Source organism: Cupressus sempervirens, chromosome 5, assembly GCF_028749045.1.
Source record: "Cupressus sempervirens isolate cs-2001-9-10 chromosome 5, ASM2874904v1, whole genome shotgun sequence".
NCBI classification, from domain to species: domain Eukaryota; kingdom Viridiplantae; phylum Streptophyta; class Pinopsida; order Cupressales; family Cupressaceae; genus Cupressus; species Cupressus sempervirens.
Window position 1 is genome coordinate 517,202,387 of NC_143122.1, and position 27,692 is coordinate 517,230,078.

The following is a 27,692-nucleotide window of genomic DNA, read 5'->3' on the forward strand; positions in this document are numbered from 1 at the left end:
GAGGTTGTGTATGAGATTGAGTTACCATATGACAGTAAGATTCTTAATGTATTCCATGTGTCATGTCTGAAAAAGGCACTAGGACAACATATTACACCATCTCCAATTCTACCTTCATTGGATGAGGAAGGTAAGTTGACATTGGTTCCTAAGGAGATCTTGGAAGAGAGGGAACGCCAACTAAAAAGCAGGGTGATTCAAGAGTATCTGATTCGCTGGAGAGGTCTTCCTATAGAGGACGCCACTTGGGAGGATGAGACTATTTTACAACATCCATCTTTGCAGTTGCTTGTAGGCGAGCATCTCCAAGAGGGTAGGACTGTCATGTGCCCTCTTTAGCTCTATCTAGCAATGGTATGAGAGTTAGCCTATTATGGGGTCTCGTAGGCTGGCAGTGGTGTTTAGAGACTCAATCAGCGTATACAGTGTTCGGATCTAGAGTGTCAGATAGGAGGGTAGTTGAGAGCAATTCCTTAATTGTAGGAGTTTCCTACATTTTAGGAGGTGGAGATGGGTTATAGTCTTGAGTCTCTACGAGATCATTCTATGGCTTAAGTATCAAGAGATTCGGAGATGTTCCTATTCTTTAGGAGTATCCCTATTTTTGAGGGATGAGATTGTCACTTATTTCAAATTATCTAGCATCAATCACAGGAGGTGACGAATTTAGTTTCACTGTGTAGAGGTGTTTTGGCTATCAGTTCACTATCTAGAAAATATTTTAATATATTTAAATATTCTCCTAAGTTAGCATTTTAATAATTTAAATAAGGCTAGTTTTTAGCCACTAGGGAGTAATAAGGAGTTTTCTGGCTCCATCTAGTGAGTTTTTCCATCATGTGATAGTCCGTTGGAAAGAGCTCAGCCTCTTTTATTCAATTATCATCTTCAGTTACCTGTTTGACACTTGGAAATATTCTTATTGGTGAAATAATGATTTTTAGGCACTTGGGCGCCAATTAATAAAGAATATAACTTTATATTATAAAGTTCTCAATTATTACTTTTAGGGTTCCTTTTAGGGTTCGAATTACATGAGAAGATGATATAAGGCCAATACAAGAAAAAGAAAAGTATCTTTGAACATTTTGGAAAACATAATTTGGCGTTTGGCTCTGATTTGAGCATTCCCTCACTAGGACGTCAAACCCTAGGCTGAGAGTTGATTGAGTTGGGATGTAGCCCTCAACTAGATCAGATTTACTGATTCTTGCACAAGGTTTTGACATTGGTGGAGTTCCTACAGCAGTTCATATCATTTCCTAGAGCAGTTCATATCATTGGCGTGGGAAAGTGAAGACTATCTTTGCAGCATTCCACAGATTGCATCATTCTAGGTGTTGATCATTGTGAGCAGATTTGTGCAGCAGTTCTATACCAGCTGGGCGTTGGATTTTGTGGGCATAATTATTAAAGATTGCAGCTGTTAGCAGCTTCTTATTTCAGACGCTGATTGTATTTGAGGTACCAAACTTTATTAGTTTTGATATCAAACTTATTGGCACAGATAAAAGCATTTCCAGAATTTCATATGCTTTTATCAAGCTATTGTTATTGTTATCTATTAGCTGTTGTTACTACCTTTACAATGTACCAAGTTATTCTGAAAATATTAAATAAAATCATTCCTTCTACAACTTCCGTCTAGTTTTGCAAGATAATAAAAACACTTACAGGAGAACATAATTATTTAAATAAAATTTATAGCAGCAGCAGAGTAAATATCCACTTGGGATATTTCAATTTTCCCCTCTCATTCGTTTTGGATCAATTTCATTTGTAACTTATTCCTTCTATGATGTTCACATCATCCTTTCCTTGGATAACTTGGATACAAGTTAGCATATATCACTTCTATTGTCTTACATTGATAAATGATGAGTTGATTTTCTTATTCTCTGACTTGTATATTATTGTATTCTTCCTCCCTCACTCTAATTAGTTTAAATTAATCTGAGTCATCTATCTGACTTACAAATCCACATAGCAGATATCTAAGTGTAGACATTTAGAACCAATGCCAATGCAATTGGTTTATATATTCTTCTTCATTTGCTAATTCTTTGTAATGAGTTCAGAGTCTCCTGATTGATAGTCCTTTGTATAAAGGTAATGTTCGAGTCTTCAATTTCTGCAGTTAATGTATTGATTTGGCCTCCAATCTTTTCTTCCTTGCTTCAACGTACTTCCTCTTGTACAAATAGACATTGCTGAATCTGCCAGGTTTAACGTGAATTCTCCTTCCTAAATCTGATATTAATGACGTACTTGCAGACCCATGTGATTGTTCATTCTCCTTTGTGTTGACGGCTGCATATGTTTTGCTGTTACAATTGCTTCTCATCACTCAGAAATATTGAATGCAATGGTTGGATTCTTCTACCTTTCAATTGCCCTTCATGTTTCGTTTTATATAATTTTCTGAATACAATGTGTTGCCTGAATCATTCCATTTCCTATAATTTCTTGGTATTAAAAAAATGTGTTTTTTCCACCCGTTCCAATCTCTATGCCTTGCTTATTATATACATATTTCCTTAAGCAGACGTGACTATTCTTAGGGTCACATTAATTATCATTTAATTATTAACATATGATAATAAAATATATTTGATAACATTATAATTATATATTATATTAATATTATTATAATATATTATATTATAATAATAATAACATAAGTAATAATATTAGTATACTCATTATTTAATATTGTTTTATATCTTATCATTCTCTTAATATTCTTTATTATATAATCTGTTGTCACTAATATTATTTTATCAACTTATTTATTAAATGCTATTGTAGGAATGTAGGGGACATGACAAGAGGTCGCTTGGCTCTTCCTCATAACATACTAGATCTGTCAGCCCTCATAAAGCATTCACTTGACAGCATCACTCTACCTCCAAGAGCTCCTTGAGACAGTTTCAGGTTCCTACACACCTTTTCCCTGGACAGCATCTTTCAGTTCTTGACTACTTCTCACCAATGGAGAGTTCCAGGGCTCTCTCTCTTGTTTTTTTGTACTTTCTCTTTCTTGTTTTGTTCTTTCTGTGGAGACCATTTGGTGCTCCCACCGCTGGTTGTGCCCCTGTTGTACTCTTTTCAGTCCCTTAGACCCATCTGTGGTCTCTTGTTGGACAGTAATTAATTTATCTCATCTTATAAATTCCTTTTTAAACCTGAATCTCCTTTGTACTCATAAAATTCCATATTGAAAATTTTAACAACATTGTTTAATTAAATATTACATGAAGCTTTATGACGTGTTGCAATTAGTTTGTTTAATTTTTATAATTAATAATATTTGAGTTGTTCTTTAAAATAAAGGTGTTGGACAAGGATTACTTAGAAATGTTGACATGACATTGGAAGTTGAGTTCAATTTCCAACCACAAGAGAACAAGAAATTTTATGACAACCACCTATAGTAACATCATTAATTGACTCATTCAAAAGGTATCAAATCATTGTACAATTATACAGCTGTTTATTTAAGGAATTGATATCTTTATTGGTTCTCGCATATGAATTAGGTGTTTATTTCATCCTTTGTTGGTAATGATAGCACAGTACATCTACGACTGTATCCAGTTCATGCTTTACATTTGACATCCATCCCTTATTTCTACACTCTAAAAAATTCCTACAATTATAAATGATGATTTCTCCAGTGCTTCTTCATCATCTATCTGTTGTATATTAATTAATAGTAAAGAAATTTTTCATATACTATCTTCTCTAACTCTATCTATACCTTGAATCTTGAACTATCTTAGAATCATGTATATATATTCTGTGACTACTGAGAAAATGAAGCATGTAAAATTCATACATCCTTTCAATAGGGAAACAAGTCTAATTTTTTGCAGCTTTCAGAAAAAAATTGCATATGTATCTTAAAGATTTATCCATAGATACCTTGGGTGGGTACTTGTAGGCTGCAAAATGCTTGATAGTGGCACACAAAAGTCCAACTCCATCTATAAAAAAGGCATTGGAAACTTCAGTGTAGCCTTCTTACCAAAACACAAGCTAGTGTATTAAACAAAGAAACAAAAGTTGGAATTGTAATTATACCTGCTTTTAGTGTCCCTTTCCCAAATTCATCAATTAAACACAAAGATCTTGATGTTGCATGCCTACAAAAAATGAAAAATGGGTCTAGCAGAACAAAGATCAACATGAATATTGTATCAACATTGACCAAAATTGTTATTTCAGTCCACCTTAGCATAATGCCAACTTGATGCAGATCCATCATAAACGTTGATTGCTCACTAGTAATTGTATGTTTGTTGACAACTCCAAAAAATATCCTGTCCCAATATTACAACATTTCATAATTACAAAACAAGGTAAAATGAATAATGCAACTTCATATAGTACTTTGAAATTGATGTAAACATTCATTGCAAATTCCCATAATGATAATAATGAACCTGTCTGTGATACCAACTACTGCAGAATCTGCTGGCACAAAGCTTCCAATATGTGACAAGAAAACGACAAGGGCAACCTGTTGAATCAATAGCTTCACTAATTATTTACAACATCAATATTTCCATATTTCAATTTTGTAGCAAAAGCCCATTCTGATAATCAATATAATGTTTAATATAACCTTTTAAAGCTTGGAATTTTTTAATCTACAATTGATAAAATATTCACAACAGCAATATCAATTTATAAAAGTAAGCAAGATGAATGCTCACATTAGTACGTGCGGATCATAATATTTGATAAGTATGACAGAGATTCCACTAAACTCCAAACATGATTTTCCGGAGACTTAAGCCACACTTAACCTTGACTTGACAGCAGAATCTAAGGCAACGTTGCTAAGGGCCTTGGTATTAAGTAATGTACGGGAATATTCTAAAATGTGAAAGCAAGCAAATTTTTGGACAAAATGAATGAAGTTTTGATAATCACTTTTTTGGGAGCTGTTACATAGATTTTTACATTTATATGATTCTTCAGACCAGCATATGAAAGCCACACTCAACAGCTGTTGTATTTAGACTATCATACTCCACTCTGTAGCTATAAGGTATTAGAAATTCAACTAGCTGCAAATGGGATTATCTCGAAAACTTAAAGTTTGAAACAAATTCTTATTATGTTTGCAATTGAACTATCAGACCTAGAAAAAATATCTAAGCCATAATAGTGTATGTACTGTTGTCCTGCATTTTGTTACCACAAAATGTAAGTGACAATATGAAACATTTTTAAATTAGTTTCACATTTCTCTGAATTTTGTTCATTATTTAATTGGTTAGTATTGATCAACCAATCAGTACCAATTGATAAAATGAATCTTTTTATTGAAGGCCTTTGTCAAGTCTTTTTCGTTTTGCTTTCTTTCAAACCTTTACTTATTTTTGAAGCCTTCGTTGTCCGTTCTTTGCTTTTGAGTTTGCATTTGTTTGTTTTCAGTCCTTTGGTTTTGCTCATGTCATGCCTTTCATTTTTCCCTTCAATTTGATCTAACCTAAGGGTCAATTGGAGTTGTCGGTCAAGAGTTATGCCCATTTTAGTGCTTCAAAAGTGGACCTTTTGGGTGCAACAACACGAATTAAAAATGACATTATATTTTCAATTTGACTTTCACTTTTTGAAAAATATAACTTATATTTACTTTTTGTTATGTTTTTAAGTTACTTTAACTTTAAATTTTTAACTTAAAGTGACTATAGTGCACTTTATGTTATAATTTTAAGTTGAGTTACTTTTTAATTTGTCACTTAAAGTAACTATATAACCATATAGGTTCAGTTTAATTTTTGGTTTTAAAAATCAAATGTTTATTTAAATGTTACTTTTAAATAATGTTTATATGTTTATTTCTAAATATGATAAATAAATATTGTTTATGGCCCATTTTGTAACATTTTTATAATTTTAAGTGAATTAAATGACTTAAAGTCTTCATAAGTGGACATTTTATATGCAATAACATGTAAAACCCATCAAAAGTGGACATTTTACATGTCTTTGCATATAAAGTTCAACTTGTTATCAAAAGTGGACCTTTTTGATGTCATTACATCAAAAAGTTACCATGTAAGTGGACCTTTTTGATGTAATTGCATCAAAAGTGAAATTTTCATGTCTTTGCATACAAAAAGTGAGATGTAACTTAAAATATGCAAGTGACCCAAAAAGGTCTGATTTTAACCAAAAGCGTGTTTTAATATGTGCAATGACCTCCAAAAAATCTGATTTTGAGGAAGAACATGTCTTTGCCATCGAAGAACCCGATTTTGGAGATTGTGAGAAATTTACTTGATGGTTTTGCATGAGATCTTCTCCAATAGGATTGCTTTTGCTTGGCAATGGATTTTCTAACATCAAAAATGGATTCATCTTGCTAAAAGACATTTTTTTAACTCTATCATAGGGCACATTTTAGGTGAAAACTCCAAATGAATCCATTTTTGGCCCATGTTTTTGCTCAAAGAGGAATCGATTTGGCATTTTAAGTGTTTGTCATTGATTGTGATACACATTTTCAACTTAAGAAGCCAAATTGTTTTTGTTTCATGCCTTTTTTGAATCACGTTTTTGCTAAAATTGCCCAGAAAATTGGGGTTTTAATTCACTTTTATGCATTTTGAAGCCACTTTTTTACATTTGGATCCATGTATATGCATTTGGGGAAGTCGTTTTTGCATTCACAAATTAAAAATGACTCAAAAACATTCATTTTTGCCCACTTTTTTTTCAAAAATGGCACAGATTTTTGCATTAAAAAGTCATGTTTCTGTTCAAAAAACTCAAAAAAATGCATTTCCAACCCAAACCTTTGATCAAGAGGGATTGTTTTTGAGTTTTAAATGCATGATATTGTCTTTGGAGGCAATGTATTTGGCACTTTCATGTCAAATTCGACCCTTCATTGCTCATTATTTTTTGTTAAATGCAAGTACAAAAAAAATCAAAAAGTTGTTTGAAAATCCAGATTTGAGGAAGAATTGGTCTTCAAATCCTATGATTCTTGCTATTTTGGCTCTTTAACCTCCAAGTAAGTGGACATTTTCAAACTTGCTAATCAATTCATGCTTATCTTGCTATTTCCATGCATATTTTAGCTCGAGATTGCACATTTCTCCATATATATGCCATGAAAAGTGCATTTTGCCTTTAAAAATGATGAAAATTCTCCTTTTCACACTTTTGGAATTTTTCCAAACTCCAAATTCGAATTTAAGTGTTGAAGTACATTGCATCTTGACATGTTTGAGTCTTTTGCCAAAGGCATGTGTTTGTTTTGTGCTTGTTTTTGTACTTTCTGCTTGCTTGTCAATTTTCTCCACTTTGGAGAAGTTACAAGTTCTTTCCCAAGAACTTGTTTTTGCTTCACTTCATGCAAAACCATCGTCACGTTTCACTTCCATTTTCCCTATCACAACACATCGCATCTCATCCGACAAATGAGATTACATGTTTTCCATCTCATTCACCATCCGCACATGCATGTAATCCGATTTTCCGCTTCTATTTCACTCATCTCACTTTTTGCATCCATTCGCACAACACGATTACATAAAATGCCTCACATGTAATTGCATCTCAAAGGTTCGATTGTGATTAGAAGTCACTTTTTGAAAAGTCAAAAAGATGTCATGTGCATGTTTTCCCATGTAATTTGACCTTACTTTTCCTCAAAGGCATCTATAAAGTTCATTTTCCCTCAAACTTCATTCCATTTTCACCTCTCCATATGCATTTGCGCCTCCATGAGCAAATACATGTTTTCGAATATTTCCATGCTTTGCGCCTCATCCCATCACCCGCACTTACATGTAAAGCGCATCCTCCATCTGCATTCAGATGTCATCTCACTTTCATTCCTCATTACATGTTACATTTACATGTAATTTATTTTCCATGCAATGACATCTTGAAAGCCTAAGTCACATTTTGAAAATCAGCAATCTCCATTTGCAAGCATTCCTATGCGCCAAGCACTTAATGTCAAAAAAAAAAAAAAGGTAAAGGTGCCGATGGAAAGTTGTTCCGAATTTACATCTAGACATCGTCAAGAAGGGTTTCAAAGTGTCAGAGATTCCAATTTGTGTTGATCTATAAAGGAGAATTCACGACAACTTGAGCAATAAAAGTTGGATCACATCAAGTTTCCACATGATAGCAGACAATTCATCAAAGTCAGAGGTTATTGTTAGCCGACTGGATGGGTCCGACGGTGTTTCTGTAGCCAACGGATTGACTGTTGTCGGTGTTTTGTATTTTGTAGCCGACGGGTAAATAGTTTGTAGTGGATGTAATGTTGTGGCCGACGGAACCCTTCGGGAAGGTTCGGCGGTAGTATTTATATCCCGTCTGTGATCATTGTAAATCATAATCATCTACTATTGCGAATATTATTCTGCTATTCCATTCTATTGTCTGTATGCGTTGATTTCTTTACCAGTACGGTAAACATTTGGCGCCGTTGCCTTATGAACCTGGAAGGTGGGAGGAATGAAAATTAATGCCAAATCAGCTTAACAAGGATCGGAATAAGGTCAAGGGAAAAGATGGAATCTGTACTGCGCAAGAGAATTTAATTCTGGCACAGCAAGCCGAACGCCGACGGAGATTTCAAAAGATTGCCAACGGAAACTGAAGCGCGGAGGAATTGTTGGAGGAGACTCGGCAGCGGGTGGAATCAGTGGAAGAAGCACGGGAGGAGTTCTTGAATTTGTGTTCACCGAGGGAAGAAAATTCAGACAGAAGAGCATCAACTCACACGGCTCGCAGTGCCAAGGGAGCACGAGCGTGGAGTGACCTCTTCGTCCCGGATAGACTTATGCGGGAAACAGCTTCAAAAGATCCTTCTTCTTCACCAAGGTTTGTAGTTGTCGAGACCTCCGGTGTGGGAGAGCAGTCCGCCGGTGTAGGAGAGCAATCCGCCGGTGTGAGAGTACAGACTGCCGGTGTGGGAGTGCAGACCTCTGGTGTGGGAGACCAGTCCGCCGGTGTGGGAGTGCAGATCGTCGGTGTGGGAGACCAGTCCGCCGAAGTGGGAGTACAGACTGTCAGTGTGAGAGTGCAGACTGCCGATGTGGGACTGCAGACCGCCGATGTGGGAGTGAAGAGCGCCAGTGTTGCAGGACCGAGCAACGCCTATTTACAGAAGCCAATTGTGATGGTGGGACCAAAAGAGAAACTGCCAAAGTTCAATGGCGATGGTACGACCGATCCCATTCGACGTTGCAAAACATGTGAAACGATCTGGAGGGCAAATGGCATAACTGATGAAGACGACTGAATTTTCCGGCAATCCTACGGGGTGTCGCGATTGATTGGTTTTCAGATACGAATCCACAAAAGCTGAATACCTGGGATAACATTAAAAAAGAGTTCCTAGCGGAATTTAAACTCTTGCAGGATGATAATGAAATCGTAGCAGAGATTTTCAATACCAAACAGGGGAAGCACGAAACTGTTCGCGTCTACGCCAGGAGATTAAAAGATTTAATAAACAAAATGGAAAGCAAGCCAGCGGACGGATTGCAGAAAAGATGGTTCGTGGACGGCCTACGATCGAAGCTGCGGAGGAAAATGAAAATTGTGCCACCGTCGTCATATGTGGACGTGTATAACAGAGCACTACATCTTGAAAGTGAACTAAAACAAAGAAGAAGAGAACTAGCTCCTCTGATTCTGATGACGACGAGCCTGCCGGAGATGATAGCAGCGATGACGAAGGTAGCAGCAAGAAGGTTCGTGCCCTACAGAAGGATATGGTTCGCATGATGAAGGAGTTTAAAAACATGCAGAAGGAGCCAAAAGGCAATGAATTGTGGTGCACAGAGTGTAAGACCAACGGTCATACTAAAGGATCGTGTCCAAAGAACCAATTTTGTGACATCTGTCAGATCATGGGCCATTCGACAAAGGACTGTCCTTTTAACATGAAGACAAGAGGATCTCCGCAGGCGCTTCTTACGCAGCAGGCTTCCCCGTCGGGCAGTAACAGAAATGCAAACATTGATGGTGCCACATCTAGAGAGTACAGGAATAATAGCAAAGGGCAAAATAACAACAATGCAAACAATAACAATAATAATGGGAGCCGAAGTTGAACTCAGTATGATGCAAATGGACGGCCAATCGTTCAATGCCGAGCATGTAATTTGTGGGGTCATTTTGCGCGGGATTGTACAGTGACAAACAAACCGAAATTATTATGCAGATGGTGTGGACCCAGCGATCACGAAGATTCCAAGTGTCCCAAGTCTGGAGTAAACTTGATCACTGTTGGCACAGATGTAGAGGAGGTCCTGGCAATTACACGAAGGCAAGCGGAGGAAAAAAGAAAATTGGGGGAAATGCAGGCAGAAATTGGAAAGGCATCGTCGACAGGGACATCTCAGTTGAAGGACATTACCGGCACCTTGGCAAAGACCTTCGCAAATCAAAACTTTGTACGGCAGATCTTACAAACGGAGATACCAATAAAGATAAGTGACCTCCTTCTCACAATGCCCCAGTTACGGACGGCCATTCTGAATCACCCACCGTTTTCGAAAGCAACGGAGGACACAGGAAGGGACAGTAGGGAAGTGATGACAACAGACCCAATGCTACTGGCACTCACCTCCAGACGGCATCCGGCGGTCGTCGAGATGGGGATTTTGGGAAATGTTTTGACAGAGACAATTGTTGACGGAGGGTCCGACGTGAATGTCTTACCGGAGGATACCTGGAAGAAGTTGGGGAAGCCGACGCTGTGGCCACCTACATTCCAGTTGCTCACGGTGAACCAGCACGGGATCAAACCGTTAGGAACCTTGAGGGCACAACCGGTAACCATTGGTACGCAACCATTTTTATTAAATTTCGTAGTCATTCCACTGAAAAGAAAAGAATATGATGCTATTCTAGGACGGGATTGGTTGGTGCAAGCAAAAGTAAAACGTGATTGGAAACGAAATACCCTATCAATGGAGCGCGGAGGCAAAAGATTCATAATTGACCTGCACACGCAAATGGTTGGCAAGGAGGCAGCATCGTCAGATTTTGACAGTGAAGGCGAGAGTAATGACGAAAGAAAGAGGAGAATGGATCCAGATGAAGGAGGATCGAATGACGACGACCTGGACTCGGTGAATGGCCTTTACCACTGGCAGATAGAAGACTACGAACTCTTTCCGAGTTGCAATATGCTAAGGGTCGACAAAGGTGAGAAAAATGAGGAAAACGAATGTCCGAAGGAATGCAGGGAAGCGGAAAAAGGAAAAGCTGCCATGGCTGAAGCTGAGGGGAAGAACATACAGTCTAAACACAGAAAAACGAAAGATCCCACTGTTCGGTACATAGTGAATGGACCGCGCGGAAAGAAAAGGTTACACTGTAGCATAAAATTAGTGGAAGGGCACCGACAGCAAGGAAATAATCTAGTTGCACGACAACCGCAGGCATAGTGGGTGACGGAGGTGGCACAGAACAGACGTAAGGCATACGACAGTCGGAATGAAATCAAAGGTGGAAAAGTTTAAGGCCAGATGACTTAGACTATATCAGATCCGGGAGGTCAGCGACAATCGAGTGGTAAAGTTGGGAACATTGGACGGGCAAGAGGTACCTCACGTAGTCAACGAATCCTACCATGCCAAGAAGATGTCGTCACCGTCACAGAATGATCAGATGATTCCCTTGTCGTCGTTATTGCAGAATGGCGACGCCTGGAGGCAAAATTGAGGTGCTGTCTTTTAATTTTATTTTATTTTTGTCAAAAGAAAAATAGAAAAAAAAAAAATTGGAAAAAATTATTTTTTTTTAAATTATAAAAAAAAAAAAAAAAAAAAAAGAAAACGAAAGAGGACCCCGTGGGCAGAGTCTGTCCGTGGATGGAAAGAGGACCCCGCAGGCAAAGTCTGTCCGCCCGCGAATGGAAAGAGGACCCCACGGACAGAGTCTGTCCGCAGGTGGAAAAAGCCCCAAGGGCAGAGTCTATTCGCGGCTGTAAAAAAGTCCCGCCGGCAGAGTCTGTCCGCGGGTGAAAAAGTCCCGCAGGCAGAAGGGAAATCCGCGGAAGTTTTTATTTCCGCGAGGCAGTTAAAACAAGAGGTCCGCGGACTATCCCGTGGGTGGCTCCCGTGGACATGTCCCACGTGTAGCTGTCCGCGGACTGTCCTGCGGCAGATGTCTGTGGACTGTCCCCCCGGGAGGTCTTCCGCAGCGTGATCTATCTGTCTATTTTCATTGCCGGAAGAATTGTTGAGCTTCTCATTGCCGAAGGAGTGGTTTCAGTGAAAGATTGTTGGAATTTTGTTTCTCATTTGCGGAGGAGAGATTACTGAGTTTGTGTAGAAGATGGGTGTGCGAGGTTTTCAAAAAAAAAAAAAAACGACAGAATCAAATTTTTCAGAATGAGTTACAGATGATGCCAAAGGAAAGGGGACGCATCCGTGGTTGCCAGAAAAAGTGCAGAATCGGTAGAAAATGATAGAAATGGTGTGTTTCGTGCATTTCTATGTGGGTTGCGAAGTGCTAATTTGGTCTTGGCGGCGAGGGGCGCTGCCCCTCGACCCCGCCCTGTACCCCAGGACCCCGCCGGGGGCGTTGTCCCCAGGACCCCCAGTCGTTGCGGATATCAGTCGTGGGAGTCTGACCAGTTGAGAAGAGTTGAAGTTGCTGCAGGCATGAACTGTTTGTGTACCGAGGCGCTGGGAGTAAGTGTTGGCCAGGAGGCTGTCTTGGTGGATGCGTAGAGAGCTCGGGAGGAGCTAATCATCCAGTTGGAGGCAGTGCAGCGACACTTAGCTCAGTGGACCCAGTGTTGGAAGCAGAGAAAGCAGCACAGGTGGCTATCAAGGTCAGCTTCATCAAGGAGGCAGTGTTGTGTTAGCAGAGGCTACAGGCACGGGACGAAGGTGATAGTGATGTGTCAGAAGCAGATTTCTCTTGTTGTAGTCACTCTGTTAATGTATTTTGTTTGTTAATTTGTCTCAGATATTTTGTCAGTCGTCAGGAGACGATTTTTCTTTTTGGAGAGGATGGTGTTAGCCGACTGGATGGGTCCGGCGGTGTTTCTGTAGCCAATAGATTGACTGTCGTCGATGTTTTGTATTTTGTAGCCGACGGGTAAATAGTTTGTAGCGAATGTAATGTTGTGGCCGACGGAACCCTTCGGAAAGGTTCGGCGGTAGTATTTATATCCCGTCTGTGATCATTGTAAATCATAATCATCTACTATTGCGAATATTATTCTGCTATTCCATTCTATTGTCTGTATGCATTGATTTCTTTACCAGTACGGTAATCAGTAATCAAAAGACGCAACACCATGGTTATCAAGGTGAGTGTAGCGGTACAAAATACAGAAACCCCCAATAATGTTATCATTCAAGATAGCATCGCCAAGTACAAGGCCCTTCAGTATTGTTTCCTTCACTTTTGTCTTCTTCTTCTTTCATGTTTGTAGTTGGAGAGAATGTATTACATGAAGATGTGTAACTATATGTAATGTAAGTTACATGTGTATGTAATTACATGTAATGATAGTTGCTTGTACATGAAAAGATGTAATACGAGTTGCATGTGCAGTTGCATGTAATGCTATATTTTCTGTTTTAGTTAGACTAGGTCAAAGTTGGTTGAGTTGCTCCCACTTTTTCCTCCACCTTTTTCTTGACTCCTATGCCTATATAAAGGAGTGCACTCTCATTGTAAAAATCCTCCTTCTTTGTATGCAAGAAAGCTCTACTACATTTGTGCAAGCATAACTTTGATTGTGTAGTACGAGTTTGGGAGAAAAGTGAATAAAAGAAGTAATTGGATTCAAAGTTTTGATTGGAAGCAATTGTGATAGAGCAAATTAGAAGCTTTGACTGTAATTTGTGCCTATGGTCTTGATTCATGTTATTATTGTGTGTTCAATAAAAGAGCATAGTGATTTAAGAAGCAATCAGAGCTGAAGCTTTGACTGGGAGCAGTTGTGGAAATATATAGCTAGAAGCTTTATCTGTAACTTATACTTCTTTCTTAATTCGCAAAATAGTTAAGTTATTCTTACTTTTAGGAGTCTTTGTGCCCTAATTGTAAAACTTTTCCATCTACAAGTACAACCGGACTTAGAGCCAAACCGGTACATTTTCAGCTAGCCTTTGAGTTAGTAAATAAATAAATACTAAATAAACTATAATACATAATAGTTATATAAAATATGCCTAAATACACCATAGCCACCTATACCAAAAAAAAGATATAAAACACCATTTCATATTTATCATCCTAAAATATAAAATTTGTATGAGAGAAAGGTGACGCATCAAGGGATTAAACATGTCCGTCCCTGGGAGGAGAAAAGATATAAATTGTAAACGTGGCTGGAGAAGAGAGAGATTTGACGTCTACAGCCAAAGTTAAAAGCTCAAAGAAGGGTAAATCTGATTTAAGTTGATCCATAAAAACTTTTAGAATGAGATGACTGCCGTGTATCGCTGACTAGAGAAAAGGATAAAAAGTGGACGGTGGCAAATGGTAGGGCATTTCTTGGGGAAAATAGAGGTAGCCACATTGAGCATCCTTGGTTCTAGTTTTGCTAATTCTGAGTAACTTTCAGAATCATTCCAAGGAAAATTACAAATCCAGGGAAGGGAGAAGCGACTGGAGAGGTAAAAGAGCAGCACGGTGTTGTTTCTAGTACTCGTTTTATCACTCTAGCCCAAAGATTCAGGTATGTAAGAAATTATTTTGGAACACTTAATTGCATTGTTAAAGGTTCTGAAAATTTCTCTTAATTTATAAATCTCTATTAACAAAATTTCATCTTGAAGCATTATTATGTTTAAAAAAAGGGCCTATGGTGTATGCATTCAGCTCATTAACTTTATACTTTCAGCTGTGTCATTTTTTTTAATTTCTAGTAATATTTTGCATGAAAATCACTGGTTTCATGCTGCTATCATGATTCTTATTTTATTAATCACAATCGTTATTCACATTATATGCATAGGGCTGCCCTACATATTGTTGGATTGCTGTTCTAAACTAAACAGAATTACTGTGTGTCTTGCTCTATAAACATTCTTTCCTATACTGTCTTAGTGTTTCCCTCTAATCAATAATTAATTGTCTAAGCTTTCCTAATATAGAATCATTGTGCTATAATTATCAGTCTTTCTTGGAATAGTTTATGCCTTGCTAAAGTGTGCTTGTCTAGGCTCTTTTGTACAGATTTAAACTAAGTTGCCAATTCGGATTTTGGTTCTGGTACGGATATGAGGTTCGGGTACGTGGGTACGACAATTTTTCCCTCCCTTGTGGATACAGGTTCGTCTGTATATGTATGTATATATGTTCAATCATCGAAGTTACATATATAAAAAGGAGTGATACTCATAAATCCATAATGGCCAATAAAATTATAAATAAACAATTGCATTACTCATATAGTTTTAGCTTACATGCATTACAAATTGACATCAATCTGAACATGATCAATAAACATAACTATGGGCTGGCTTTTACAAATCTATCAACAGTAATTTTATCAGATCTACAAAGAAAAAAATTAATCCCTGACCTTCAAACAAATTGAAGTAGAATGATGTTCACTACTGTCATAAACTGAAGGCATTACATAGACCAATTTTGACTTGAATAATATTACCAAACTGTTGCAAGACACTATCTAAAGCTGATACAAGAGCATGCTGATGAAAAAATCAGATATACATGCATAGACTGACCTACCGCCCTCTGGTATTTCGTGGGTGCCCAAGCTCTTTGTGGATCTTTTACAGAAGGACCCACAAAGAACCCATTAAGTACCCCATAAGAACCAGTACCAAAACTATACCAGTACAAGGACCCGGGCCCAAACAGCAGAACCTAGTAACTGAGGATTTAAATGGTATTTCTCATTATCTTCAGCTTGTGCCACGATGGGGTCATAACTGAGTTTTCCATACTCATATAGACTTTGAGTTTTCCTAATATCAAGCTTGACAATGCCCTCCATGAAGCAACTTATTACCTCAATACTACATTCCATTTCCACACTGATTTCAATGTAGACAAGGAGGTTCTTACTAGGCTATATCCAATGGTACAACAAATGTCCACTGATACCACACTACACTACACAAGATGGAGGCATTTGATAATGCAACAAGGGATATTTTTGGAAGCCAAATGTGCAAAATTGCTCACACAAAATTGCAATCAGGTAGAAATATGAAATATATGTTAAGTGCATAATATGATTTTATAATCTAGCCTTAAAGTTAGAAATGAGTCTATCTCTTTTTTCTCTTTTCCTTATTTCAGATAGATGGGGTCAAATGTTTGGGCCTACAGCCCCAAACCTCCATAAAATTGTCATATGCATATTGAGCCATCCATGTAGCGCTTCAAGTTGTGAACACAATTGGAGGATGTTTGAGCATATTTGCTCAAAAAGGCGCAATAGACTCTCCAAGATCTAGTCTTTGTTCATTATTGTTGTCCTTTATTTTGTCATTAAAAAATGGAAGCAACACTATGAAACTTTTCTAATTAAGTTTCATATTTCTCTAAGATAACTCACTATATGATTGTAAAAAACTATTCAATTAATCTTCCCCAATCCATATCACGAGTCCTTTTAGTGAAGGTTCTTGTAAAGTCCTTTTTGTTTTTAAATTTGGTAACCACTGTAATGAGTTGATGAAGTGTGTGGTCCCACTGTCAAGCATGACCACAACCTTTTGTCCATGGAGAGTACTTCGTACTTGGAATACCATGCACCTCGAAGTACCAGCAAGTGTTGCAATGACGCAACCTCGTCATACCAGCATGGCAATCCTCCCTACAAAGTTTATGTTAACCTCCTTGGAATCTTTTTTACCTTCTCCTGCTGATTCAAGTTCCTCTTTCTCTTCCTCATCATCAAACATCACCTTAAAGTAATGGATTTTTCCTTTTCCTAAGCATTGATAAACTACTCCCCACGGCTCCTTATAGTAAAACCAGAGCTTTCTCCTACTAAGCTCCTATTTAGTGGCCTCACCCAACAATGGCTTCTTTGGTTGAGCTTTTTTTTCTTTCTCCTTCAGAGCGACGGGTGGCCTAGGGTGTAACTTCTAGAGGAAGAAGAGGATGTCACCATGTGACGTGCCTTCTTTATTTCTTTGATGAGTGTGACACGGTTGAATCCTTTCACCCAACCTTTCAGAGATTCCGTCAGTTTGTCCATAAACACAATCAATCACCTCCGAGATATCTATTACTAGCATCGACAACCTCTAGATTCTGTAATGTTACTATCGACTGATTTGAATTGCTTCAATTGAGTCAACTCCTTGAAATTAAGTTTTGGATCCTTCTAATCAAAGCAATCAATCGCCTCGACCTTTGTCGCCTTATTATTTCATCTAGAGCTCAACATAATCCATAAAGCATATATCTACGTCAAGTTTTGCATTCTTCTAGTCTTGATTGAGTTTCTCTGCATCTCCTAGAAAATGGGCTCTTGTCCTACACGAGGTGCTTCTTTTCTCTGGGGAAAAATCTACACTGATGGTAGAGAGTGTAAGAGTTGGGGGTTTGACCTCCCAGATATCAAATTATCACCCTTCCCGTTGGGATCTCCATTTGTTCTTCCCAACACCAATTGCTACAAAGTATCTTCCATGAGCTTTTGTCGTTATTCTCCTCTAACCATAGTTTCGTTGAGTTGAGCTTGAACTCTAGTTAGTTCCCTCAATACTGCAATGATGTCAGTGGCACGGTCTTGAGCTTCTCCCATTATGGTTGTGGAATGATATATCCTTTTGTTATACACTTTGAGTGCCTTATGTATCCAAGACCCAACAAGCTAGCAGAATCACCAACTCTAAAACCATTGTAATGTCCTGAGGGTGTGATCTCCTTTAGAACTATCGGTATGACCACCAAACTTACTTAGTATTGTATGGCTCGATAATACACTTCAATCGGCACACAACTACATTGTTCAGAACCATTTGTACTCTAAGCTCTATACTGTACAATGGAAGACAACCATACAACGTCTTCAACAATTCCCAACACTATACCTGTACAGTATTTAGAAAGCATACGATTGCAGCCTATGACACTAAATTTGGGTGTACAATGGAATAGGGTGAAGGGTGGCTTGAGAGTCCGTACAATGGAATGGTGATGTTGAGGGTCCATATGGTGGACTAAGCCGTACTTGATGATTGATGTCTTACAGGAATGATCTTTGACAATAACTCTTGGTGGTGACCATGCAGTCCCCATCCAATAGTATACATGTTTCATACGATATTGTTAGCTTTGCCTTCATAGTTGCAAATCTCAATGATGCCACAAATAACACTACAATGTATTCTATTGCGCCAACATGTAGATATGCAAGAGCATTTTCACAATAATGATAGCACTTTAGATTGCATTGAACAAATCTTCACTAGAAAAATTGTAGAACAATGTCAAATAGGGTGAGGAGTTATTCTCGCTAAAACTGCAAGTACCAAGTAGGGAGGATCTTTCACCTCCGAAATGGCACACAAGAAAACTCCAACTGGAATTCATAGTAGCAAATAAATATCAAAGTTTGCATGCCTACAACAACCTACAAGCCAGTATTACATATCCCTTGATGAACTCCTGTGTAGTGTCCCATGTTATAATCACTCTAGTTTTGCACTTCAATAAGACAATTCTATGCTTATAGGTGTTATGTTTCTTGATTGTGAAAATATAATAAATGATTATTGTGTGAAACTTATATTAAATCTAATTTTTATGTGAGGGATTAATTATCCAATACTATATGAATATGATTAATAATGATGTAACTTCTCTTATTGGATGACAGTTCCTCCACTATCCATCAGAAGTCAAATCAGATATAATTAAATATGAAATGTGTTGTGATTATCTTTTTTCACTTGATACTATGATTCCTTATATATATATCAGATATTCTCCTTTGGATAATTAAGAGTTGCCTATTTAATGCTCTATGATTTTACACCTGTCATTGAATTCAGATTTACAATACCGTAGGAAACAGTACACACTTGATACTGATATCAATCTTCATGTGTATTGATTTGTACAGAATTGGATCTATTTTCTATGAGTTCTCTTTTTTCTTGGTCTATTCTATTTTTTTGATGCCCTTTTATAGTTTACCAAATATAATGCATTAACTATATACTTGTGGATAATCGCTCTGAAATTGGTGACCTATTGATTGAGCACTGACTGGATTTATGCTATATCTATATTCGTTGTTTCCCTGGTTATTGTTCTTGTTCTTCAACGTAGCCTCTCAATCAGAAAATACAACATATAACAGCCTATCTGTTATAGTATTGGCTATTAACGCTCTTTCAATGATGGATTATATTGCTCCTTTGTTGATTATCCCTTTCTATCTTTTTGTTTGATGCTTCTATGTTTGTTGTGTCTTAATCAACTCTCTGTTGTCTGGACTTCAATACGTTGATACTCCTTGCTTAATCAACTTCTTTCCTGATTCAACGGAATGCTCCCTTCTTTCACTTTTTTTTTCCTCCATTTCAATCTCTGCTAATTGAAAGCAAGGATGACTTCTCCTTTCTTCGATGTCCTGCTTCCCTCCTGAACATTGGCATCTCTCAATCCTTTCTGTCAATGATTGAACTCAAGTCGCTGTGCTATACAATCTGCAGATATGATCCACGGGCATATTTATCAATCAAGGAATCCATGTTAAGTGTGTCTTCAATTGTGAATCCTATCCTTGTTGGTTGTTGCTTTGCCTGAATTGTCACATACATATCTCTATGCTCCAATTTTGTTTTCAACCTTCGATGAATGGACGTTCCTCTTATTCCCACATAATAATCCCTCTTACTTGGCCCATCAGTTATATAAAGTGTTGAAGGCAAGGGATACCCCCTTCCATAGGAGGAGGTAGCAATATTATTATTTATGCTGTTAACTTGTAATGTCCCAGTCTTTTTAGCAACTCGGTGGAATTCTTAGCCTTTACGTTCTCCAAAGGCTAAGTGGAGAAATAAGGACAAATTGATTAAATTAATTTCTTATAAAGTCATTAAATAAATTAAAAAGGGTGACTTTATATTTAATTAATTTAATTTTCTAGAAGCACAATTAATTATTGTATTACAAGGGAGAAGTTTCTAGAAAGTGCATTAATTATTGGAAAGGGGGAAGCCTCTAGTAATTTAATTTTCTAGAAGCACAATTAATTATTGTATTGCAAGGAAGAATCCTCTGGAGAGTGCATTAATTATTGGGAGGGGGGAAGCTTCTAGAGAATGCAATTAATTAATATTTTATTTCTTTCTAGAAGGGTGAAGGAAATGAATAAATAGGGGTGAGAGCTTTATTGTTTAGCATCCCATTATTGTGAATGGCATTTGATAAGAACTTGTATGTGTGAGTTATAGATTTGTTCTTGGCATTAGACGATGTCTATTCTCTCTTGTGACATTCTAGACGTCATTCTCTTGGAGTTTGGCCTTTGGAATTCATTGCTATCAACTCATTAACAAGTAGCTTGGACGCATTTCCAGCTACAAGCAGATTGGGTGTAATTAGTGAGTTGAAGAGTTTGTTATGTATTTGATTATATAATGCTGGAGTAATTAGTGAGTTTGCTATGTATTTGATTTAATTAGTTTGAGGACTAATATTATTTCAGCAGTGGTTCAATCTTCAGTTTGCATAAATTCCTTCTTGTTCATGTTATATGGTTTCAAAATCTATGCAAAAACATTAGAATCTTTATCGGCAGTTGGTCCAATTCTTGGGCATTTCCAAGGTGCCCATTACAGTAGTATCAGAGCTTTCTTGCAAAGTGTTTGACAAAATGTCAAACAACTGAATTAGTAAAGAATTTGGTATTTGTTGAAGTTATAACCGGTTGGGGCCATCACAGTGGTATCAGAGCAGTTTCTTGCCATCTTGTGGGGTCGGAAATTTATATTATTGTCAAATTTGTTGTTACATTTAGAGTGACCAGCACTTTAGCATTTTCTAGCCATGGACAGACATAGGAGGACTGACAGTTCTAAAAGTCGATGGAGTAATGAGGAAGTTAGCGCGAAGATGAATGCTTTGCAGGAGAGTATGGAGAAACTTGAGCTTCATCAACAAAAATTGAGGGAGAGCTTTTCGGATCTAGAATCAATTGAAAGTGCGGCAAGGTATATGGTTTCTTCTTTTAGAAGGCGGAGATCAAGGTTGCAAGGAAGGAAGTTTGAGATTTCTACAACAAAAGTCCTTGATGCAAATGTACCTATATTTAGTACGACACCTGCTAATCCTATCTACAGTGTTGACAATGGACTTACTTCACAGGGACATGCGGTTGTGTCAGTAGTAGCAAAGTATAGCGGCACCAAGCTTCGATAGGTTGAGGTTCCTAGAGCTCTTGCTACAGTTAGTACAGAGATAGTTGATGCAGTTGTTACTACTAATACTCTTGACTCTCTCAAGGACAAGATTATTATTGGAGATATGTATGTGAGATCTCATGGTGTTGCTACAGTACATGAGGCAATTGCTTCCTCAGGTGGGATTTAGACACGTATAGAGCCACCCAACTATGATGTTGGTGAGCCACCTAGCTATGATGTTGGTGATGATCAGGATTCCAATCCAATATATATTATAAGGGTGGTTACAAGGAAGAAGAGGTTTCATAGATCTTCTATGGAGTTGCCTTCTGGTGACATTCTGACTTCTACATCATCAGCACAAGTTTTGGGTGCTACGTTGTAGGATATGTGGTTGGTCCTAATGATGTTGGTTTGCAGTTGGTTTAATGTCCACAGGGATGTCACATACTACTTCATTTGGGATCCAGGTGGAGGTTGGAGTTCATTGTGTTGTTGGATTGCTTGAGGACAACCAATTTCAAGGAGGGCAGGCCATGGTGCCCATTATAGTGATATCAGGGCTATAAGTCCTGCCATCCTATGGAGGTCTTATAGTGAATTTGAAACAGCATTTATGTTTGAGCATGCAACAGGGGTTTTATAATTTCTGCAACACCAGAGCAAGACAAAGTAGGAGTTTAGACTTGCAGAGCGAACAATCTAGTCCATCCGTACAGAGGGACATACAATTTGGTCATACAAACGCAGAGGAGAAATTCTTTGAACAAGACAACAGTATGGGTGACCGAGATGACAGGGATACAGGACTAGGCGAAGGTAAGAATATCGGTTCAGATCAGGATGTAATGTTCAAACAGTTATTGGGTACATTAGAGGAGGGACAATGTATGCAACAGAAGGAGAATAAGCGAATGGATATAATGTTGCAGCTTATGGCTAGATAGATGGGCATCAATATTAATCTAAGTGATGCCAACAATGGAAACAATAACAATGAAGGAAATGAATAAATAGGGGTGAGAGCTTCATTATTTAGCATCCCATTATTGTTAATGCCATTTGATAAGAACTTGGATGTGTGAGTTACAAATTTGTTCTTGGCATTAGACGATGTCTATCTTCTCTTGTGACATTCTAGATGTCATTCCCTTGGGGTTTGACCTTTGGAATTCACTGCTATCAACTCATTAGCTACAGGCAGATTGGGTGTAATTAGTGAGTTGAAGAGTTTGTTATGTATTTGATTATATGATGCTGGAGTAATTAGTGAGTTTGCTATGTATTTGATTTAATTAGTTTGAGAACTAATATTATTTCAGCAGTGGTTCAATCTTCAATTTGCATAAATTCCTTCTGTTCATGTTATATGGTTTCAAAATCTATGCAAAAATTTTAGAATCTTTATCAGCTGGTTGGTTCAATTCTTGAGCATTTCCAGGGTGTCCATTATAGTGGTATCAGAGCCTGCTTGCAAAGTGTTTGACAAAATGTCAAACAACTAAATTAGTAAAGAATTTGGTATTTGTTGAAGTTAACACTGGTTGGGATTATTACATAACTTATATATGTTTCATTAGTTTATAAATTTTCTATTATTTGTTTTTCATATTATCATACTTTAATAGGTATATTTTGTGTATTCATGTTATAATATTTATACTTTAGAATATATGATTCAATATATATCATTATTTATTTAATATTTATTGTATCATACATATTATAGTTGTTTATTATAGGATATAATTATTCATTCTGTATATTTTAGTTAACTATTATTTTATTTATTGATAATACTGAATTATATCATATATAATAATATATTATAATTTGTTCTTTTATCATATCATGGTATTCATGATATTAATCACATTATAACCATATGATTATATAGTATGATTATATCAGTCAATATAAATCATGTCATTTATTTTCTATTATATTTCTAATAGTAAATTATTTATTATTCATTCTATTATTAATTTATTCATTATTAAATCTTATAAATATGGGGACATCACATCTTGAGGGTTTACAAAAAGTGTTGACGTGGCTAACACCTACGGACAATCAAAATAAAAATGGGCCTAAGGGATAATTAAATTAATTGTCGGGGCCAAACATATAAAATATTATTATATTAATTTATTTAATGATGTCGGGGACATCACAGGTTCATGTTCATGGCTTTGATTAGTGGATTTGGCAATTGTTTCAGTGTGTTGATGTAAAACCCCTACTAATTCTACATCAAACTTTTGCTTTCTTTCACTTCCCAAATTCAACGATTTGGAATTTAGTCAAACAATATGCATGGAACTGATTTAATGAGTTTTAATTGTGTACCTACTTGAATAATCCCTTTAAGATTCTCTCAACGTATTTCTTCCTTAAATCCAATTAGCGTTCATTGACTCATTTAGACCATATAATAGACAATTGCACACTTGCAATATGAAAGAAAGCATCAAAATTAAATGGTACAATCTGTTGTTTAAATAACAAACTGTCCCAGCTGATTATTAATTGAATACAAAATTCATAACCATTATCATTTAAATAAATAATTTGTAATGTCCCATTTTTAGCAGGTCCCTGTAGTTAGCTTGATCAGTTCATCATCACAACCCTCGTGAGCTGACAGTGGGATTCGAGGGTCTTAGTTATGGGATTATAAACTTATTGGCTTTCTTAGTTCTAGCAGCTTATGGTAAGTTTTGGCTCAATTTAAGAAACTTACTATTTATGATAGGTCAATAGTTGGTTCGGATGAGCTCAATTGAGTTAGATGAGTTGAGTGATGCTCTCAATTTTTATTTCGGGCTTCTGGTTTGGGCTCCAAGAATCTCGGAGGGATCTTCTATTTATAGTAAGTCACCCCATTCGATTCACTCATCATCTTTCTTCATCAAGATCACTATGGTGTTGTCAAATTTCGATTCTAATGCTTTTTCACTCGCTTTTGCAATACAGGTAAATTATTATTATTCGTCTAAATATTTTGAGGTTGTTATTTTTCCTGCTATTGTACTTTGGCCACCTTAATGTTGTAGCTTGTTGGAACCAAGTTGGAAAGTTTTAAATCTTGGGCACAAGAAATAGTTGCCTTGTATGATAATGGTATGATATGGTTGAAAAGGTCATTTTTTTAAGCCGAAATAAATTAAGGGATTATATTATATGGAACATTATGAAATGATGTTGTGTTGAGAAAGCTTCTTAAGTGAAGTTTCATTTGGGAAACTTTGTGCCAATGGGGGTTATAAATATGAGCTCATTTCTATGGAAAAGCATCTAATTGATTATTTTCTTTTGTTGTCTTCGTGACGTATTCTACAATTGGCTCATGTGCCCTTGCTGAAGTATAAGAGTTTGGTTCTCAAGAAGTGCCTATTGATTCACAGCTGAGGTATTGTGAATTAATTTTTGAGGGTTTCTTTGTATCTTCTCTACTGATCCTTACTGTGACTGAGAAGAAGGTTGTAGCCGGTAAATTTGGTCTCTAGAATTCTATTTGTGCACCCAATAATACCCACCATTGGGTGTAGGTTCTCTCTAGAATTTGGGTGTGTAGTCCATCTATATATAACGCCTTAATCACCTGTTGCTTGGTGTTTAACCATCTCTATTAATAAATTATCTTATATGGCACATTATAAAATGATGTGTTGAGAAAGCTTTTTAAGTGAAGTTGCATTTGGGAAACTTTGTGCCAATGGGGGTTATAAATATGAGCTCACTTTGATGGAAAAGATAAGATAAGATAAGATAATAATATTAATGTCCAACAAAAGACCACAAAAGGGTTTATGGGACTGAGAGCTTACAACAAGATAATGGAGAGAAGCGGGAGCATTAAATGGTGTCCAAGAAAAGCAAGCAAGAAACATGAAGAAAAGAGAAGTGCCAAGGTAAGGATTAGGAATCCTTTGTAGACATGAAGAATTTGGTCACAGAAGGATATGAATGGAAATGAGGCTTGCACTATCTTTGTGAGCTACTGGAGGAATGGTACTATCGGGATAAATTGTTGCGGGGTCTCACAGACCTAGAGTGACCAATGGTGGTAGTAGTAAATGGCCTTTTCGCACCCCGTGGCAGAGACAAGGGTGAGAAAAAGGCAGTAATGGGCTGATCCAAGGTATGACCGTGAGGAAGAAGTGACTGCAAAATACTATCACGAAGCAAGGTGGCTTCTTGAAGGTAAAGTGTAAGATACTATTGATCAATGTAACTAAAGAATGTTGAAAGAGAGAAGCAATTGTGGAACAGGCACTAAAATCTCCCTCTGATTTCATAAAAGATGGGGCAACAGAAAATAAAGTGAGTTTAGTCTCAACCTCAACTAAAGTACACATCTAACAAATCTGGTCATCTCTGTCCATATGATGGTCAATCTGGGCCCGAAGACGACGAGAACCAACTCTAAAGGAGCCCAGAGAGATACACAGGTCATGACACCAACATCGAGATAGGTAGCTAGGACGAGCAATAACCCCATCCTGAATCTCCAAAAAGTGCTCAACATAGAAGGCCATCTTCGGACGTAAAGCTCTAGGAGGATTACTCCAGGTAGTTTTAATGTATTGTTTGTAAATATCAACTTTCAAGTCTGACATGTTCATTCAACTCCTGATGCAAGGGGAGGAGGTGAACAGGGGCATCCAATGAAAACTGATATGGAGGGAGGCGATCAATATCAATCCTAATCGAGCAACAAAGGAGCAATAGGCCAAATAGGAGTATCTAGATCGGTCACCAGTCGAATCTACAAACCCATGAAGACAATGAAGGAACTAGATCAAGTCGAATATGACCGCAAGTCGGATCTGATTAATTATTTTTTTTTGTTGCTTGTGAAGAGGTTTCTGAATCATTTTCCTTTGCCCTTGCTGAAGTATAAAGGTTTTGCAATCTTGCCTGGAGACTGATTCTCCTTGATTTATCTGTGCAATTTCAGCTGAGGTATTGCAATTGTTACTTATCTGCTGTGGCATACTCCTTATGAGAAGTTGGAGTTCATTATAAGAGTTAAGAATTAAGGAGTTGTCTAAAGGCTGCAAATTGTCGGCACTATAAGGGGTGAAACATTTATCTGCTGCTGGTGTTTGTTACTAAGGAATTGAGAGGCCTACATTCATTCATACATAGGCTGCAAATGCCAAATAGAAACCTGTGTTTTATTGTGTGCAGCCTGTGATTCACTTCCGAGCCTGGTAATCTGCCTTGGGAGCTCATTTGCAGGAAGAGAAAGGTCTGCAACACTGACCTGTAATTATCGTTGGAGAATCTGCGATCTCAATCTGGGCATGTTTCTGCATTTTACCCAGGGCTGTGATAATATCTGTGGCCTGCAGTATGTCTCTGGTAGCCAACATCAACTTCATGGAGACCTGGGAATTTTTTCCTTGATGCCCTATTAGTGCCTGTGGTGACTTGGCTGCACATTGTGCTTGGGGCAGAAATCTGGCATTAACTTCATTGCAAACAAAGTCAACAGGTGCCACTTGTCTCTAGTTGAATTCAACTCTAATTCAGTTCAGTTGTTATTTATTGTTTCAACAATTAAAATTCAGTTGTGATTATTATGAAAAATATCTTATATATTTCATGAGTTTTAAAATACCTATATGTTGACAAACCCAAATTCGCAAAAAGAAACAAGAAAGAACATATGTGAACTATCAAAGGATGATTGCCAAGTGTTTGACGAAATGCCAAACTTCTGAAGTTGTTAAGAAATTGGAGTTGTTGAAGTTATAGTCTACACAGGGCTATTACATAATTCATGACCATTATGTACGAACTCTTCCATGATTTCTTAATTAGGATTGACCCAGTATTATAACAAGCTTATAACCACTCATGGTTCTATGAATTGTATTAGAATTGTTTCAACAATGAACTGCTTTAATTTTCAATAAGACCACCCATGTGCGGAAGAAATCAGGGTCGATTTGTTGTTAGCATCTAAAAAGTCATGAGATCTTATAATTAAGTGATCATACATATAAAGAATTGCAAATAATCAAATTACTGGAAAATATGTGTCTCTCCCCTTATTCTTGTCCTATTTTCTTATCACTGGTGATGTGTAATCATAAAAGCAACTGTTGATCCTATGCATGGCCCTCATGCTTTGAATACTTCCAATAACTATCCTTTGTATTTTATACATTCACTCATGAAAGAGAAGCATTGATGCTCACACAGGTCACAAAATCTATTGTCACTTTCCCACGTGTTATTACATATAGTCTCCTCTTTTGATCATTGCCTTCTTTAATTGTATGCGCACATGCATATTAATCTTGAGTTACAATA

General features: G+C 37.2%; 2 protein-coding genes across 2 annotated transcripts in view; one reads left to right on the top strand and one right to left on the bottom strand.

Moving 5' to 3' along the window:
• The window catches only part of MSH5 (MUTS-homolog 5), a 364,768-nt gene that overhangs the window by 150,423 nt on the left and 186,653 nt on the right, over positions 1 to 27,692 (bottom strand). The window contains exons 25-28 of the mRNA XM_089831617.1: positions 4,446 to 4,522; positions 4,233 to 4,322; positions 4,084 to 4,145; positions 3,925 to 3,986 (exon numbers count right to left, since the gene is read on the bottom strand). Of these exons, the coding sequence (XP_089687743.1) occupies positions 3,925 to 3,986; positions 4,084 to 4,145; positions 4,233 to 4,322; positions 4,446 to 4,522 (291 nt within the window). The remainder of the gene's footprint in view (positions 1 to 3,924; positions 3,987 to 4,083; positions 4,146 to 4,232; positions 4,323 to 4,445; positions 4,523 to 27,692) is intronic.
• LOC149556975 (uncharacterized) overlaps positions 1 to 27,692 on the top strand; it is a 363,967-nt gene that overhangs the window by 150,174 nt on the left and 186,101 nt on the right. The gene's annotated exons all lie outside the window — the stretch shown is intronic.